A 19,040-nucleotide genomic window follows, 5' to 3' on the forward strand; every position below is an offset into this window, starting at 1 on the left:
ATGACAATATTGGGTTTAATGAACCATGGTTGTGATGGGATGTGACAATTTCTGGTCTTATGTACTTAAGTACTCGATCATCACATCTCACAATACTAAAACCTCTTGAAGCCTGAAAGAGATTTAGGACTAATGAATTAGTTATTGTAATGGATTCTGACCACATTATGCTTTAGAGTTTGGAGACAATTTCAAATACATTATCTCATTCCATAGTCACAATAGCTCTGTGAAGCAGGCAGGTACGGTAGGAAACGGATGTTCAGGGAGATTAAAAGACTGGCTTGAGGTCATACAGCTATTAAGTTAGTAGAGTGCCACAAAAAGGTGGCACTCGCCGTGCCCATGGCAGGGAGTTTCCTGGTGGTCTAGTGGGTTAAGGATCTGGTGTTGTCACAGCTATGGCTCGGGTCACTAATGCAGTGTAGGTTTGATCCCTGGCCCAGGAACTTCTGCCTGCCATGGGCATGGCCAAAAAAAAAAAAAAAGAAAGAAAGAAAAACCCAAAAGCAATGTACTGCATGCCCATGGCATACTTAGCCCATCAGCCACAGAATTCTTTACCACTTATCCTGGATTTGGCTTCAAAATCCTCTCAACACAGTGCTCTACTAAAAGATCAGGGAAGACACAGGATTTTAAACTTATTTTCACGCAAAGAGGATTCATAGGGCTTATTCCAGCAAACTGGAGGGGTCTGAGGTAGAGGCTGTAATGCTTACCTATTCCCAACACCTGGGCACATCTTCCTGCCTCTGCCGCTGAAAGATGGGGCCAGGTGATGGAGTTTTGGCCAATGCACCATGCATGCAAGTGGGCAGTCCTTGGCTTTCCTTATCTTCTGAGTGATTAAGGAGATGCTGAAGATCTAGGGACCCACTGAGTTACCAAATGGATGGAAGTTGGGTCCCTGAGAAGGTGAATGGAGCAGGGCCCCCAACACGCACACACCAACCTACCCTACACTTGAAGCTACGGTTTGAGAAAAGTCTATGCTGAGGCCATGGTGACTTGGGAGCTATGTGCTCAGCAATTCATCTATATACACCAATAAAGACTGACCTCACTGACTCTGCCCTTTCTGGGACCATCTTTTGGTGTCATCCTCAGAGGCGATGCTCAATTGGGTGGTCTCAGCACACATTTCTCCCACTCAAATTTTAAAGACCTCGTGAATGTGCACGATGGTGGATTTGTTTTTCCCCTTCTGCCCCTCAGCACACCCTTCCTCTCTGGAAGAAATCCCCAGTTGGGTGACCTTGGTGGGACCAGGGGAGTCTGTGGGTCAGTCTAGAGCCTGGGCCCCCTGACAGAGATTCTTTCCACTGAATGTTGATATCTGGGACTTTAAATCTTGAGTAAATGAGGCCAAGCAGCAAGGACAGTTGAGAAATCAATCTCTGAAGCCAAAGCACTGAATCCAGCTTGGCTCAAGTCCCACACTTTCATTACTTTGGTTCCTACCCATTTTCCAAGCTCAGTTCCCCAGATTAAATAGATTCTGTGAGGTCCTTAAACCTCTCCAATAAACTCTGTGCTCTGTTTGCCAGAGTCCATTTCTACTGCTTGTGTCATGTGTGAGTACCTGCATGAAAATGCACACAACATACAACATTCTAGCACCAACAGCAAGTGTTCATTGCCAGGCAATCTTTCCAAAACCTAAATTGTTTGTAACCTCCTGTTTCAAAAGATTTGATGATTCTTTATCTCTTTCAGGACAAAACCCATACATTTGAGCAGGACATCCCGGAAGCCTTGTACCTTTCTTGTTTCCCCTCTCATCACTTTCCCTCCTCTGCAGGCTGGTCCTTGGGCTTGCCATTTCTCTACACCATCGTGCCCACTGTGGACTTGGCCTCTTGGCAAGTTCCTGCCTGTACGTCATGTTTTAGCTCAAGGATGGTCTCCATGAAACAGAGTCTGGAGATTTTTCCTCTAACACTACATGTACCTGTTTCATAGCCTGAATTACACTTCCATAATTGTTCAGAAATTTGATCTTTTTACCAGATTATAAACTTCTTTGGAACAGTACCTGTCTAGTCATCTGTGTATCATACACATAGAATACCTCTTGGCACACAGTAGTTGCTCAATAGGTATTTGTTGAATGAATGAATGAATGAACATGAGCTCTGATGATCAGCAGGAGAATCCTCTAAAAGAGCTGCAATCAGGACTGACTAATATTCCAGCCCTGATCTACTCAAAGGTGGTTTAGAAAACAAAGAGGCATTGGCTATGTTGAAATAATTTTTAATGTTTTGAAATTTAATTAGAGCATACCATACGTGTTTCAGCAGTAGAAGAATGAAAACATGGGTATGATATTTCATAAAATTGACATTACAAAACAAGACTAGGTTAAGAAAATTCTCAAAAGTAGAGGTAAACATTTAAGTAAAAACCAAATAAACAACATGCTAAGGGATAGGATTTTAAAATCCTAATAAATGGAGTTGCCTAAATCCAGGCTTGAGACATTGAGATTTATTTTGCCACTTAAAAAAAAAAAAAAGCTGAATGCCCTTCATTTTAAATGTATTTAAAAAAATGTTTCCACATTGTTTTCCTGCTGGCAACTACACTATAATCAAATATATAAGAATACCAGCTGGATACCAATCTGATAATAAAAAAAGTACACCACCTGGTCTTCCTGGTTAAGTATACAGTTCATCTCAGAAAGTGACAAAAAGTCAGGCTACACATTACCTTTCTATGTCAGACCTTCCCTGCCGTCCATCCAGGCCCCAAAGGGAACACAGCTGAAAACGACTTCAACTTAAGAGAAAATGAAAACAAAAATCTATAGCACCTTGTGGTTTCTAAGCATCCCGAAACAGGGACAGAATGGAAATACAGGAAAAGGGAAAAAGCGGGTAAGACCAATGACGTGTTCTTCAGTGAAATTCCACTTACACACAGCTGCTCGAATGGAGAGAACGGCTGCTTTATGTCTCGGTCATCGTGACAGAAAAAAAAAAAAAGACTTTCACAATTTCCTTGAATTTTGGCAGAGCCCTCCGAAATGTAAAGATTGAGACAACTTATTCACGCAATCATTTCCTAGAACTTTTTCAAATAATGAGGGAGCACATCTTGGTGGAAGAGGTCGTCATGAGGAAGAGGGGGTGAGGGAGAAAGGAGTATTTTACTTCCTACCTCTTCTTCCCACCAAATTACTAAGGTTCAGTGAGTTTTCAGAAAACCAAACCATCAAAAAATGTTGTATGCAAATAAAGCACTTCCCAGACTGAGTCCACCCAAACGGTAGTGCCCCGCTTAACACTTCAGAAGGACGGGATTCCAGGACAAGCAGATTTCTCTCGAATCTTGATGACTGGTGCCAGCCTGGCAAAGGCTAATGCACAAGAATGGCAAAGGATGATGATACTTAGAAGAACATCTTGGTCACAGCAGGGCAAGAATTTAATCGGCACAGAAGGCATTTGCTAGCACATTACATGGTTAAAAAAAAAAAAAAAAAATCCAAAGTTCTACTGTTTCTTTTTCAGATGGGAATTTCACCGAAAATAAGGATCTCATTTTGTCAACTTCTCTTCTTACAAGGAAACCAATTCAAACCACTCCGGCCTATGTAAAAATATTAAAATCTTATATAAACCTTACCAATGGCCTGAGAAATGCCAGGACATTTACAAAGAGATGTGTGCAAAAATTGTTTCCCTCAGAGGGCAGGATAAGTTGCAAGAAGAATCTACCCTCTAGAATAAAATTTTAGAAGGAGTTTGTGCCTATTTTCACTAAACGAACAAGGGAGGTTTTATCGAAAAATTGTATGTAGCTTTAAAATGTATTTAATATGTTTAAATTCTAGACAAATACTGACAATTGGTATTACAAAATGTGATTTTGGTATGTTGTAGAATTTGAGAACCTACTGTGTAAGTTTCTACTACACATTAATAAAATTGAATTATACATTTCAAATACAATTATCCTTACTTTGCATCATTTATTCAGTAACATTAGTGCTGCAGAAGACAAGTGCATCTCATACAACTTTCAACCCCTTAAGAAGCTGTACCAAAGTTAAAAAAAAAATCATTAGGTTTGATAGTGACAAGTGAGGAAATATAACTCCTTAAGGGTTGAATGAATAAGCCTGATATAAATGCATAAGAAAACATTCACGAGTATTATATAGGTAATACAATTCATTATAAATTGCTTTCTGTTCATTAAAAATGTTTCTTTTGAACTTGAAAATGGTGCACAAATAGAGTCTATGAGATGCACTTGTCTTCTGCAGCACTAATGTTACTGGTTTACACAGATTTGGGCTAACACTGTGCCACAGACAGGCCTGAGAATGTGCCGCGCCTGTAATGCCAACGATGAAAACAGGAGGGGTACCTAAGTGCTGGGTTTCCAATCTCTTATCCAATGTCAGTTCCTCTTTAGTTAGTAGACGATGAAGCATCCGCCTTCCCCGTGGCTTCCTCACTGAAGAGCAGCTTTCGGAGTATATTTGCATAAAATGGTCCATAAACTTGTTTGTTGAGATTCACAATGTTTGCATATTGAGAGCCTAGCACTTCCAGCTCCTGCTGAATGACAGTGAGGCCTCCTGGCACAGGAGGCATGCATTTTTGAGGGCTTGGCAGACAAAGGAGGCTTTTCATGTATAGCTGGATTCGTTTATCTGGGGAAAAGTAAGATATCTTTATTTATTCCATTATTAAAGCACAAATTTTTTTTTTAAATGAGAATAGTGGAGTTCCCACTGTGGCGCAGCAGAAACTCAAATCCAACTAGGAACCATGAGGTTGTGGGTTCAATACCTGGCCTTGCTCAGTGGGTTAAGGATCCGGCGTTGCTGTGAGCTGTGGTGTAGGTCGCAGATGTGGCTCGAATCCCACATTGCTGTGGCTCTGGTGGGTGCAGGCCGGCAGCAACAGCTCCAATTTGACCCCTAGCCTGAGAACCTCCATATGTCGCAGGTGCAGACCTAAAAAGACAAAAGACAAAAAATAATAATAATCATAAATAAATAAAAAATAAAATAAAATGAGAATAGTAATTTTGGTAGGTGGCAACAATATTCTAAATTCTTTACCCCTGCTTCTATCCATGGCCTTTGCAAGGTAGCCTTGCAGCTTTTCCCATCAAAGGCTGGAGCCTGTTGCCCCAGGCCTTGAATCAGGGATGGCCTTACAACATGCTTTGGCCAATGCAGAATGCAGCAGAAGTGCTGCTATGCTGTTCTGTGCTCAAGAGGCATGGTTTGCATCTGCTCTCTCTGCCTACCACCCCCATGTGAACAAGAGACCACACTGAGGGAAGGCCAGCTGTTCTACCTGAGGCCACCCAAACCACCCTAGAGCCCATCAACCCCCAAACACTTTGGAGGGCCCAGGCAAGATCAGCAGAGCGACCTACCCAAGCCACAGCTGACAAGGAACGCACGCGTGAGTCCCACAACTAACCAGTTGCCCCCAGAGACTTGTAGGCAATGACAGATGGAGTTTTCGGGCGATCTGTTATGGAGTAATAGATAACTAATAAAATACGCACAGCACTTTCGGGGGATGGGGGGTGGGGACTCTTTTACAAAAACTCAACGTCCATAATGTTGGTCATGTAGGTACTAATGCTGAGTTTGTAAACTGACACTGCCAGTTTGGCCCAAAGAGTGTTTCTTAAAAATCACTTAATGGAGTTCCCTTGAAGTACAGTGGGCTGAGGATCTGACACTTCACTGCAGAAGCTTGGGTAACTGTTGTGATGCGGATTTGATCCCTGGTCCAGGAACTTCCCTGTGCTATAGATATGGCCAAATAAATAAATAAATGAACTATTTAAAATCAGGGGGTTTCTTCTGGAAAAATCTACGGATTTGGCAAACTTAGGGGCCCAAATTAAATTTCCACATCAGGTTTGAAGCAGTCGAGGTGGATACCTGCTGACCTGTCCTAATTAAAAAGAGCATTCTCCAAAGTATCCTGGATTGAATAGTAAGTTATATGGTCACCCTCCATGGGGCGAACAATCTGGAGGCTCTGAGGAAGGGCCACCACAACTGGCACTGCCTTCATTCCTTCTTCCCTGCTTCAGAGCATCTGCATTTGAGACTACTTCACAAAAGCATGCACATGCATAAATAAGCTGCAGTGGTATTGGACAAACGGTATTGGACAAGCCAGACCTGCTCGAGCCCACACTGCTCCAACGAGGTTCTCTGGCTTTGGAAACAGAAGTCTCACAAATAAGAAAGCTTATGAAGGAGAATACATGCTGTCGAATGTGGACAACCAGGACATTACTGAAACTCTTATCTCCTAACACTTCTCCCCAAAATCATATGTTCCATCCAGATCTGTCCTGGAACTCAAAGTCCCCAGTATCCCACGCCCATCTCTTGGCCCAAATTGCTTCCTCTTCCTAGAATACCCTTCCATCTCACCTCCTCTCTGTCCAAGTCAAGAGCATCCTTCAGTGCTGACGCCTCCTGTGGCTTTCCTCAGCATCTGTTAGACTACCACCCCCATCACTGTTCCTTGAGAATTTATCTCTCTTCCGTCTTAGACAGTGGGCTCTTGGGGGCTGAGAGCTCTTTTTTTAATTTTCATATTCCTGGTCTGGCATATGGCAGGCCCATCGTAAGGGCTGACTGAATCAAAGTGAGAATGGAAGGAAAAAGCTCTATAAAGATAACCCCTAAACTGAAAAGGATGGGAGCCAGGGAGGGATGGGGCTGGAGAAGCCATCAAAGCTGACTTGGGCCTTATCCATAATTTGTCCACAAGAAGAAATTATTCATGGATGTTTCACTGGTATAATTGAAAATTACTTTTTAAAACATAGGTGGCTATCAGCATGCAAATTATTTACACAGCAGGTAATCGATAAATAATTGTTACCTGGTTTTGGTATACATTTGAAAAGAGTTCATTTGAAAGAAAACTCCCTTTCTAATGATCTTTTTAAAAGGCAAGAATGTAGTGGGAGTTGTAATCCATTGTAAACAAACAGCACATCATCGAAGAACAAAAGGAAAAAAACTGTAACTGCAATGTATACATCTAAGGATGACCTGACCCCCTTGCTGTACAGTGGGAAAATAATAATAAAAAAAATAAATAAATAAATAAAAATAAAAAAAAAAAAAAGAAACTCTGGGTCATACCATGAACGACCTGGGAGGAAAGTCAGGGCTAGATGGGAGTGCTTCTTCTGTCCCAGGGATCCCTTTAGTGCTTGCTGGATTCGAACCCCTCTGCAGGCAGGGAATTAAGAGCAAACTGTCTCCTCAATTTCCTGTTAGGCTGGCTGCTCGAGTCTCAGGAACCCAGCTCTATTTTCATCACAGATATGGCCCAAACACTTTTCCACAACACTGTTAAAGAATGAAACTCTTTCGAAACTGTTATTATGCTGATAAGTGGTCTCGGTGGACAGAGGAGACTGTTTTTAGGCCAAGACTGCAGTGACAGAAGTGTCTGCCTATCTAGGAGCAGCCAAACCAAGCCCCTGCCAAAGACATGCCCTTGGCTTCCAGAGCCCAGGGAGAGTCACTCAAGTGACTCATTCAAGTTGCTTGGCAACAATACTTTGAATGAGGTTAAAAAAATACTTTAAATTTTCAAAAGAACAGGAAATTTGGAGTGGGGAGGGCTGGGTGGAAAAAAGTTGCTTGACTAGATTTTTTAAGAGGCCACCTCGGGGTGGGGCATCTTCTGGCCCCCACCTTCCACTCCCTCTCACATTGCAATTGTTTCCCTTATCTAACCAAGGGCACAGAGGATACCCGGGTGCTCAGGCCACCCTGCCAATGAGCAGCAGGGCTCCAGCTCTGACCACAGTGCCCATCAGAGGAGTTAAGGATACCAGTCAGACAAGCTCAGTGGGAATCCCTGCTCTGCAACCTGCTAGTTATGTGAGCTCAGGCGAGAGCTACTTGACTGCTCTAAGTCTCTAGTGTACTCGCCCATTCCACAAATGTTTATTAAAGGCCATCTCTGGGCCCAGCACGGGACAGGAAAAGAGCAGTGAACAAACATGCAACCCGTTCTCCTGAGGCCTGGGCACTAGTGGGGGACTCTTGGTATGTGGCAGAGACTGCAGAGGACCTGCCCCCCTTCCTCTGAGGAGCACAATCTCCCAAGCACTGGCTGTACGGCTGGACACTACAGGCTGTGAGGACAGAGGCGTGTCGGAAGGGACTGCTGCACAGGGAAGAGCTGGCTCGCAGGCAGCTGTGGTTATGCCGTGTGTGTTACCGGTGCCCCCATCACCCAGCAGCCCACATGCTGCATCAAAATGGCTCTTTTCTGGAGGTGGGGTTAAAGCCTTGAGCTATTAAGTGGCCTGAGTGGCCTAGACCACCAGCATCCCATGTCCCCAGGGTAAGAATGGGAGAAAGTATTTAAGAGGCTCAACTAAATAATAAGTATCTGCATTCTTAGGGAGTCAGATTAGTCCTGATCATTAGTATATTCTAATTCCACACTCTTTTCCTCCATCTGGTCCATTCCTTACCCTCTGGAGTAAACACTTGCTCTGTGTTCCCCACCCTCCTCTCCCCTTCTTACGGCCACTGCACCCTGATTTTGTTTGGGGGAAACCATCTCTTCCCTAGTTTCAGACCAGGTGTTACCGGCAAAGCTGACTCACTTTGGCTACAGGAACTGAATACGTGTCTAGGGTTTAAGTTCCTTCCCCACTGGCCACCATGACTGAGTCAACAATGGAACACGACCACCAAATAGAGCCAGTGAGCCTCAATTCTAGGGTCACTGTTTGAACCAAGAGGGGAGGGAAGCAGACTCTTTTATTTTATTTATTTTATTTTTATTTTTGGCTTGACTTAAACATGGAAAGATATAGGCTAGAGCTGAAGTCCTCTTGTTGTGTTGGGAAGAGACCTCTGTGGAGACATTCAGCCAAGAAGAAGGCAGTGCTGAGGGACCAAAGCGGGGAAACCAGTCCCTGAGACACAGTTTGAGCTCTGATGAAGCTGTACTGGCAGCCAGTCCCACTCTGCTCTGTTCTGTTCTATGAGCAAGTACATGCCCTTTTTGCTTAAGTCACTTTAGAAGGTTAGATCTCTGTCACAGGTAACAGAAAAGGCCCTGATACATTCTCCATTTTCCCAACTCACCAGCACAACCTGACGATGAGATATTGACTTTCCTAGCAATGAAGTAAAAAAAAAAAAAAAAAAAAAAAAAAGCCCATCCACCATGGGTCTCAGTTTCACAGACGGTTTTTTGTTTGTTTGTTTTTTAATTTCACCTAGAAGAAATGGAAAATTCTTACAAAGGTACAGCCTTCCAAGACTGAGCCAGGAAGAAAGAGAAAATATGAATAGACCAATCATGAGTACTATAATTGAAACTGTGATTTAAAAACTTACATTTATTTAAACTTTTATTCTCCGTCTCTTTAAGGCCGACCAAGACAGGGGCCTCAGCTCACTAGGCTGGCTCCCAGCAGAGCCCATGTCTACGAGAGACTGCCAGCTGGCTCAGAGCGCTGTACTGATCTAGGAATTTAACATTACTGGCAGCATTACATCATTTTCTCCATAAAAACCTATCAGCCAGGTCGTAAGGTAGAAGGGCCCTAAAACACCCCCCACTCTGCTACATGTACACAGAGGAGCAGCAGCGAGTCCCACACCTTTGAGTATCACTCCTTTCTTTATATTTTCTATATTTATTCACCAAGGGAAGCAGGTAATCTGTTTAAAACTCAAATTTGAGGGACACTTAACATTTGCCAAAACCAGCAGGGTAAAGTAAATTGGAATCGAAGCCGAAACCAATAAAAAAAACCTGAGAACCCACCAATCAAGGACCAGACAGGATTGTCCTCTTCTTCAATGCTTGAGAATTGACCTACAAGATTAGCTTGAACCTCAGCATTTAAAGCAGGTAAACCCCTCTCCATCAGGGTCTTGTTAACCTCAACACAAGTCTGAATACCGATGGAATTCAGGACTTCCTTCAAGTTAAAGGTCCTACAAAACATGAAACAAAATTCCATCAGGGATACTTTTTAAAAGTTCAGCAGTTTTTTGTTTGCTTTTTTTTAAAAAAAATACCAATTTGTTTCAAATGTCTACCAATTTTCTCTTGTAAAGACAAGATTACCTCTATTATAATGAGCTTAGAAAATAGTAACTCCTCCTAACTGCCAACCTTTAGATGGAGCAGCTTTTATTTATTTATTTATTTATTTGCTTATTTATTTATTTATTTATTTATTTTCTTTTTAGGGCTACACCCTTGGCATATGGAAGTTCCCAGGCTAAGGGTCAAACGGGAGCTGTAGCTGCCAGCCTACACCACAGCCACAGCAATGCAGGATCCAAGCCACATCTGTGACCTACACCACAGCTCACTCATGGCAATGCTGGATCCTTTAATCCACTGATTGGGGCCAGGGCTCAAACCCACATCCTCATGGATACTAGTCAGGTTTGTTACTGCTGAACCAGCATGGGAACTCCCAGATGTAGCAGATTTTAAATGCTTAAAATCCCTCAATTCTGTAGGTAGTATTCAAATAGGAAGGCACAGACAGAAAAACGTGGTCCCTGAAAATAAGTCTGCAAGTCCATTTTCAGGCAGGGCTTTCAGGGAAAGAAAATACCTATTTACTTCTTAAAATAAATGCTTTGGTCTGAGTGGATTCATTCATAGATTTCTTTTTAATATGCTTGGAAAATGAGGTGGAATCAATTCCTTTATCTATGCCTGAGCAGTAAATCTCCAACATAGTAGTAAATCAAAAACAAGAAATGAGGATATTCAGAGGCTAATACCATAAAGACAAATTACCTAAAACTCTTGACCTATCATGATGGAAGAAGCTCATTCCTATTGTTACTTTCAAGTAACTGATCAATGATCCCAGGCATATAGAGTCCAGAAAATTGTAAAAGGTAATTGGCAGTGGGCGGGTTATTTAATAGGCAAGGAAAAAGAATTAGAAATAGCATTTGTTGGGTCTACGCTATTGGGAAATGATGATTGAAAATTGCATCTCACTATTCAGAAAGGGTCTTTAAAACAACTTTGTGCAAAATGGGAATTAGAAAATAACAGAAGGGGGTATGGAGTGGGGGAATTAGACAAAACAACAAAATAATCAGATAGGCAGAACAACGATAAAGAAGATGACTTAACAACTAAGCAGTTACATGTGCCAGACACCTGCACTAAGTGCTTCACATGAATCATCTTAAGTTCCCACACCTCCAAGGTAGGAATAATTATTCCCTCTTGACAAGTGAGGAAGGGAGACTCGGAGTGATTCAGGATCTTGTTCAAGGGTACATAGCAAATGAGCATCAGAGTTAGGATTTAAACCCTGCTTTGCTCAACTTGAAAGCCTGTCCTCTTAGTAACTGCTTTGCTATATGCTTTACATTAATACTTAGGCAGTATTAGGGGTTCACTAGAAGCTTAACAAATTAGAATTCCTAGAAAACAATGGTTACCTACTGTGGGAAAATGCTAAGGTGAGATCTACTGCAAAACTAGGGGTTTCTTCTCATTATAGGTCTTGGATCCTAGAATGTGAAATAAAAGAGGGTGGCGGGTCAGCACCAGAATCACTGTCACAATAGAACAGCTGCAAGCTCAGGTAAGCCCTCCCTGATAGCATCCACCATGTCGTTGGTAATTAGGGACAGGCAGGCCAAGGCTCAGGCCTTGGTTTTCCCTTTTCTTGGTGTGTAGACCAAGGCGATCCTATTCTCACCCTGCGCTTCAGCTCAAAATGAGAACTTTGGATGCTGTAACTACTTGGGCTCCTTTTGGCTTATGAAATTCTAGGGTGTTATCAAGTTATTTATGTGCTAAGTAATGGGCAGAAGGGTGGGAGGTTAGGTCTTTCTCCCTTCAAAGAGAGCAATAAGCAGTACAAGTCCCAGAAAACACCTGAAAGGGGACCAGCAAGAGGAACTGACCCACATGAGACCCATGGAAACATCCAGTCATCGACTAAGATTGACGTGGCCAGGATTCCCCATAGGATGATCTAAATGCAAAACTGAAATACAATTTCAGTATTCAATGAAGGCTTGATACAGGAAATGAAAAACAAAATTTTCATTGGACTTGCAGAAGGACAGAGATGTCACCATTTCTCTGAAGACCTCATAGAGGCTGGATCAGTGAAGCTGGTAAACATTTCACTGCAGGAAAATGATGGAGTTGGAACAATGGACTTGGAAAGCCTCTTTGATAGGGCATTCTAAACACTGAGCTTGGTAGATCTCTGGGGTTTTATTTGTTTTTTTTCCACAACACTGTCAAAGAAGAGCCTTTGCACACACCCACCCTCCGTGGAAACACTACACTCCCCCTGGCACTTGTTATGGAACAGACCTCTCCTTCCTATGGTAGGACATCTAAGTCTTGAGAGATATTAAAAGAAATTCTAGAAAAGGAAGTGTAAGCTAAGCTTCTCTAAAGCACTGTCCTGAGTATCACATCCAGACGTGCAAGGTTAGTCACGTGCTCTGAAACACCTGCAGAGCCGTCATACAAGGGGGAGCAGATAAAAACACTTGGGACTTACTCTTTGTTCATGCCTTCAAGTAGAACAGCTGAAATCCTTTTCAGCTTGATTGCAAGCTCAGGTAAGCCCTCCGTAAGAGCACCCACCATGTTGTTGGTAATTAGGGACAGGCAGGCAATCATTTTCAATTGATTCAGCTTTTCTGTCAGTTCCTGAAGACGTGCTCCATCTGTCATGAGCGTCTAGCATATTTATTTAAAATGTAAAAATAGAAAGGGAGGCTCAATACCGTGAACATGTAGAATAAGCAATGTTACAGCCAAATTCCCGTTTTTAAATCTGATTTCAGTAAAGTCATTAAACCACAGGCAACACAGACAGACCAGGGGATTCACAGTTAGAACTTCAGAATTAGAAGATTGGAAAAATAAAATCACTCACCTCTGGTAATTCTTTTTTCTGATAATCCCACTGTAACAGTTTCAAATAACTGTTATTTAGCACCAATGTAGGGCTCAGGCTTGGCTTGGAGCTGTTTTCGGCCCCAGGAGTTAGAGCAGCCTCAGAAAGAGAAAGCAATTCTTCATGTACAGATTCTTTGATCCATTCTGTAGTTTGATCAAGAGCACCTACAAGTGAAAAGGCCACATATCTGTGATGGATTCCTTCATTTATGCTTTCTACACACAACAGATGCCAGGTTAGGCGGCTGGGCATGAATGACAAGACAGCCACGCCCCTTAAGGAGTGTACAGTCCAGATGGGCAGACAGCTCTGTACACTAACAATCATAGCAGGATATAGTGAATACCAGACGGCAGAGCGGAAGTGGAGGGAGCAGAGGCTGTCCAGGGCAGAGTCTACGGAAGAATCCACAAGTGGCACTTCAGAGACACAAGGCAGACAGAGGAAAAGGCTTTCATCCAGGCCAGGAGAAGAGCCCACACAAAGAGACAGAATAGTGAGAAAATATGGAACATTCTTAATGCTACAAACAAATCTGTACTGCTGGTCCATAAAGAACTAGGGCGGAGAGAGTGGTAGCAGATAGCATCAGATGGGTAGACAGGCCAGCTCACTCATGACCTTAGGTCTTGTGCAGAGAAGGTATTTAGATTATAAAAGCATTGATCATTAAACATTTTGGGGTCCTGGGCCCCTCAGAGTGTCTGAACAGAGTTATGCCTTGCCTTTCCCAATATGCTGGTATACACCCCAAGTTCTAAGGTTTCCCCTGAAATACACTGCCTTTTATACCATGTTTCTTATAAAATTAAGAATTTGGTAGAATTTACAAAGTGGCAATTGCTTAAAAATTCAGACTGAACACAGGTGCAGATTAAAAAAAAAAAAAGAAATAAAGAACAGTCTGAAATTCTTCCTCAGCCAGTAAACAGGGGTAATTGATGAATGTAGCTCTCTTGGCCACACCAAAGAACACCAACCCCAGAATTTCACAACTTTGTTTCTCTTCAGTTGGCAAATGTTCTTGGTTTTCCAGTTCTGTTTATAAAGATGTAAAAGACTTGCAGTTTTTATTTAAAAGATACCCAACAGAGAGAAAGAGTAGAAACCCTCCTGGCTATAATTACAATGTGGCAGTAATAAGCATTTATACTGCAAGCTTAATCATTTACAGCTGACACATTTAAAAACCCATTTCGTTATCTCAAACGAAAGCAACAGTGTAGCATAGTGGTTCCCAATTCTGGCTGACTGTAGGTAGAATCACCTCCATAACCTAATATATATATATATAAGGATATATATATATATATATATATAGAAAAGGAAATATATATATTAGGAGATATATATATATTAGTCTTGGGCACCCACTGTTGTAGATTTTGATTTAACTCATTTGAGGTGGGGCTCAAACATCTGTGTTTAAATGCCCCAAGTGATCCTAATATGTAGCCAGAATTAAGTACAACTGGTAAAGAAGAAAGAGCATGAGTTGAGAAAGAAACATGGGCTTTTCTCAAGGGAATCTGCTGAGATCTCATCCCCATAAGCTAGTACAGTGACTGCTCTGCTGGTTCCAAAAGCAAGGCCCACCCCACAAGGCACTGGTACCCTCCATTTTCCGTGTGAAAAAGTGCCTCTTCCATTCATTTCTTCAATGACAACTGAGTACTAGATATGTACCAAGTGCACAGAATTTACAGGGAGTAAATACAGTCCCTACTCACAAATCTCATCTGCTAGGAGAAACAACAATGGGCAGTGGCTTTCCAAGTGCATTTACCTAAGAATTACTCAGGAGCAGTGGGGGCCCAAGAGCACCCCCTCCGATGCATGCTCCTGTCTCCTGCTAGGGAGGCTTGGACTAATCCCCCTAAAACTGTTTTTCTCTCAGTACAAATCCTGCCAGGCCTTACTGGTCCAGCCCAAATGCCTTTTCCTGTGGGAAGCCTTTCTCGATTCAATGGACCCATCCTTATCACTCCCTTCTTGAAGCACACCTGTCTTTGAATTTTTGATCTGGCTGTCATTTCTCTTAAACAATTGACCTGAAAAACAGCTTCTCTATTTTTGTTTCTTCTTCTTTTTTTTTATTGTTATATCCCCAACACAATTTTTTTTCACTGTACAGTGTAAGGACCCAGTTACACATACATGTATACATACTTTTTTCTCCCATTGTCATGCTCCGTTGTAAGTATCTAGACATAGTTCTCAGTGCTACACAGCCACTGAGCCACAACAGGAACTCCTTTAGTGACGATTTTTAAGAAATAGATCTAAATTGAACTAAAGGAGTTCCTGTTGTGGCTCAGTGGGTTGAGAACCTGACATAGTGTCCATGAGGATGGCCAGATTCAATCCCTGACCATGCTCAGTGGGTTAAGGATCTGGTGCTGTCACAAGCTGTGGCACAGGTCAAAGATGTGGCTCAGATCCTGCATTGCTGTGGCTGTGCCACAGGCCTCAGCTGCAGCTTTGACTTGATCCCTAGCCTGGGAACTTATATATGCCACAGGTGTGGCAATCAAAAAGGAAAAAAAAAGTTATTAAATATCCATCTGCATTTGATCTTACTAGTGATGTGAAAATGAGACTCTGAAAGTCCAATCCTATGACTTTCATTTTACATTTTGCTTCCTTTGACTTAACTCATAGCACAACCTGATATGATATATCTGGCCTTGTCTTGACAGAACCATTTGCTGTGGAAACTAATCAAATGTTTTTTCCAGTAGTGTTTGTCACTTAGTAGATTCTCAAAAAGCCTATGATCTCCTTACATGGCATAAGAGACCCGGTAGGTTTCCAATTTAATTCACTATCACTAGAGGTAACCATGAGCTTAACTGACTCAAATCATATCCTTATGACCAACAAACTGATATATGCCTGAAGATATCTTTCCCTTCCAAATGTCATCTAGTAAAGTGTTTACTAATATACACAGTGCATGTAAATCAAACTAAAAGACACAGGGTGTTTTGGTTTTTTTTTTTTTCCAAACTCTTAAAAAGCAGAGGAGGAAACACTTGCCAATTTATGAGAGCTTTGCCATGATATCAAAACTAGGCAAAGGCATTATATGAAACGAATATTACAGAGGGATATCTTTCGTAAGTACAGATGTAAAAATACTTAAGGAAGCATTAGAATGGAAATAAGATAAAGATAATACATGAGGGTCAGAGGGTGGGATAAACATCTCAGGGCTGTACGGCTGGTTTAACATTAGAAAAAAATCAATCACTGTAATTCACTACATTAATAAAACAAAGGAGAAGAAAAATATGACCACTAGATGCAGAAAAGGCATGTAAACGAGTTTAAGATGTGACCTATTTAAAATTTCTCAGCAAACTAGAAGAAAACTTCCTCAACCTAAAAAAAGGACATCTATGAGAAGCTGCAGCTAACATCATACTTAATGGTCAAACAATAAATATTTTCCTGCTAGAAATGCAAGGATGCCCTTTCTCATGACTTCTATTCAACATTTGACTGGAGGTCCTAGTCAGCACATAAGACAAGACTGAGAAATAAAAGGCACACAGACTTTTTTTTTTTATAATAGAGGAAGTAAAAACTGTATTTAGAGTCAACATGGTTGTACATACTAGAGAAAAACCTAAGGAATACCCCAAAAAGCTATTAGAATTAATAAGTTAATTTAGCAAAGTTCCTGTCATGGCTTGATGGGTTAAGAACCTGCTAGCATCCATGAGGATACAGGTTTGATCCCTGGTCTTCCTCAGTGGGTTAAGGATGGCGCATTGTCACGAGCTGTGGTGTAGGTCACAGACGTGGCTTCTATTCCACATTGCTGTAGCTGTGGCTTAGGCTGGCAGCTGCAGCCAATTCAACCCCTAGCCCGAGAATTTCCATATGCTGCAGGTGCACCCCCAAAAGTTAATTTAGCAAGGTCTCAGGATGCAAAGTCAGTAGTCAATAATCACAAGATAGCATTTATAACACCAGAAAAACATAAATGAGATGAAGTTTAACTAAATAATTATAAAACTAGTACACCAAAAGTTAAAAAAAAAAAGTTGAAATGAAGATTTAAGTAGAGATACTGAGTTCAAAGCTTTAGGAGAGTCATATTATTGAGATGCCAGTTCAATATAATTCAATCATCATCCCACCTTTTTTTTTTTTTGAGAAACTTTTTCTTTTTTTGCAGATAGGCTAATTAAAAATGCCTATGGGAGTTCCCGTCGTGGCGCAGTGGTTAATGAATCTGACTAGGAACCATGAGGTTGCGGGTTCGGTCCCTGCCCTTGCTCAGTGGGTTAATGATCCGGCGTTGCCGTGAGCTGTGGTGTAGGTTGCAGACGCAGCTCGGATCCCGCGTTGCTGTGGCTGTGGTGTAGGCCAGTGGCTACAGCTCCAATTCGACCCCTAGCCTGGGAACCTCCACATGCCACGGGAGCGGCCCAAAGAAATAGCAAAAAGACAAAAAAAAAAAAAAATGCCTATGAATAAACTCAAATGGCTTAAAAATGTAAACATAAGACACCATAAAACTCTCAGGAGAAAACATAGACAAAACATTTTCTGACATCAACCATACGTATGTTTTCTTAGGTCAGTCTCCCAAGGCAATAGAAATAAAAACAAAAATAAACAAATGGAACCTAAACTTTTACACAGCAAAGGAAACCATAGAAAAAGAACAAAAAACAAAAAACAAAAAACAAAGCCAACCAACCAACAACCAGCCAAACAACAAAAGTGAAAAGACAACCTAAGTAATGGGAGAAAATAGTTGCAAATAATGCAACTGACAAGGGCTTAATCTGCAAAATATACAAACAACTCATACAACTCAACAACAAAAAAGAAACAAACAACCCAATCAAAAAAATGGGCAGAAGACTTGAACAGACATTTCTCCAAAGAAGACATATGGGTAGCCAGCAGGGCACATGAAAAAATGCCCAACCTCACTAATTACTAGAGAAATGCAAATTAAAACTACAATGAAGTGCCACCTCACACCCATCAGAATGGCTATCATTAATAAACCTACAAATAACAAATGCTAAAGAGGGTGTGGCGAAAAGGGACCCCTCCTACACTATTGGTGGGAATGTAAATTGGTATAACCAGTATGGAAAACAGTATGGAATTTCCTTAGAAAACTGAATATAAAACTACCATATGATGCAGCAATCCCTCTCCTGGGCATATGTCCAGACAAAACTGAATTCAAAAGGATACTTTCACCCATATGTTCATAGCAGCACTATTCAGAATAGCCAAGATAAGGAAACAACCTAAATGTCAGTCGACATATGAATGGATTAAGATGTGATAAATCTACACAATGGAATACTACTCAGCCATAAAAAAAGAACAAAATAATGCCACTTGCAGCAACCTGGATGCAAGTAGAGATTCTCATATTAAGTGAAGTCATAAAGAGAAACAAATACCATATGATATCACTGATATCTAAGAATCTAAAATATGGCACAAATGAACCTATCTATGGAACAAAAACAGACCCATAGACATGGAGAACAGACTTGTGGTTGCCAAGGGGGTGGGGGAGGGAGTGGGATGGAGTGGGAGTTTGGGGTGAATAGAAGCAAACTATTACATTTAGAATGGACAAGCAATGAAGTCCTACTGTACAGCACAGTGAACTATATCCAATTTCTTGGGATAGAACATGATGGAAGGTAATGCGTGAAAAAGAATGTGTATATATATGCATGACTGGGTCACTTTTCTGTACAGCAGAAATTGACACAACATTGTAAATCAACTATACTTCAATAAAAAAAATTAAAAATGCATGTGGAAATTCAAAGGACCTAAAATAGGCAGAACAATTTTGAAAATCATGAAGGTGGAAGACTAACATCTGATTTCAAGACTTAGCCTCAATAAACAGGATAGTGTGGTTTGGCTAAGGGTAGACATATAGATCAATGGAAACAAACAGGGAGTCCGATAACAAGGAATGTAGTGTTGATATGTGCTACGATATGGGTACATTTTTAAAACATAATACTAAGTGAAAGAAGCCAGACAAAGCGGCCACACATTCTCATTCCATTTAT

At 41.4% G+C, this 19,040-nt stretch overlaps 1 protein-coding gene across 22 annotated transcripts in view; it reads right to left on the reverse strand.

Annotated features, from left to right (window-relative positions):
* Positions 1 to 2,243: 2,243 nt before the first annotated feature.
* TCP11L2 (t-complex 11 like 2) overlaps positions 2,244 to 19,040 on the reverse strand; it is a 48,972-nt gene continuing 32,175 nt past the window's right edge. For 3 of the 22 annotated variants that reach the window (XM_021091577.2, XM_084955491.1, XM_084955490.1), the window contains 4 exons: positions 12,943 to 13,130; positions 12,562 to 12,743; positions 9,819 to 9,991; positions 2,244 to 4,672 (listed from right to left, as the gene is read on the reverse strand). In XM_021091577.2, coding sequence (XP_020947236.1) covers positions 4,428 to 4,672; positions 9,819 to 9,991; positions 12,562 to 12,743; positions 12,943 to 13,130 — 788 coding nt within the window. In that variant the 3' untranslated portion in view covers positions 2,244 to 4,427. Of the gene's footprint in view, positions 4,673 to 5,409; positions 5,508 to 9,818; positions 9,992 to 12,561; positions 12,744 to 12,942; positions 13,131 to 19,040 lie in introns of all 22 variants that reach the window. The other 19 variants (XR_014803115.1, XR_014803113.1, XR_014803114.1 and 16 more) reach the window with 19 other exon arrangements.

This window comes from Sus scrofa, chromosome 5 (assembly GCF_054392235.1).
Source record: "Sus scrofa isolate SSC_HxYL_T2T_F1_AM1 chromosome 5, Sscrofa_HxYL_maternal_Yorkshire_Landrace_v2.0, whole genome shotgun sequence".
Lineage (NCBI taxonomy): Eukaryota > Metazoa > Chordata > Mammalia > Artiodactyla > Suidae > Sus > Sus scrofa.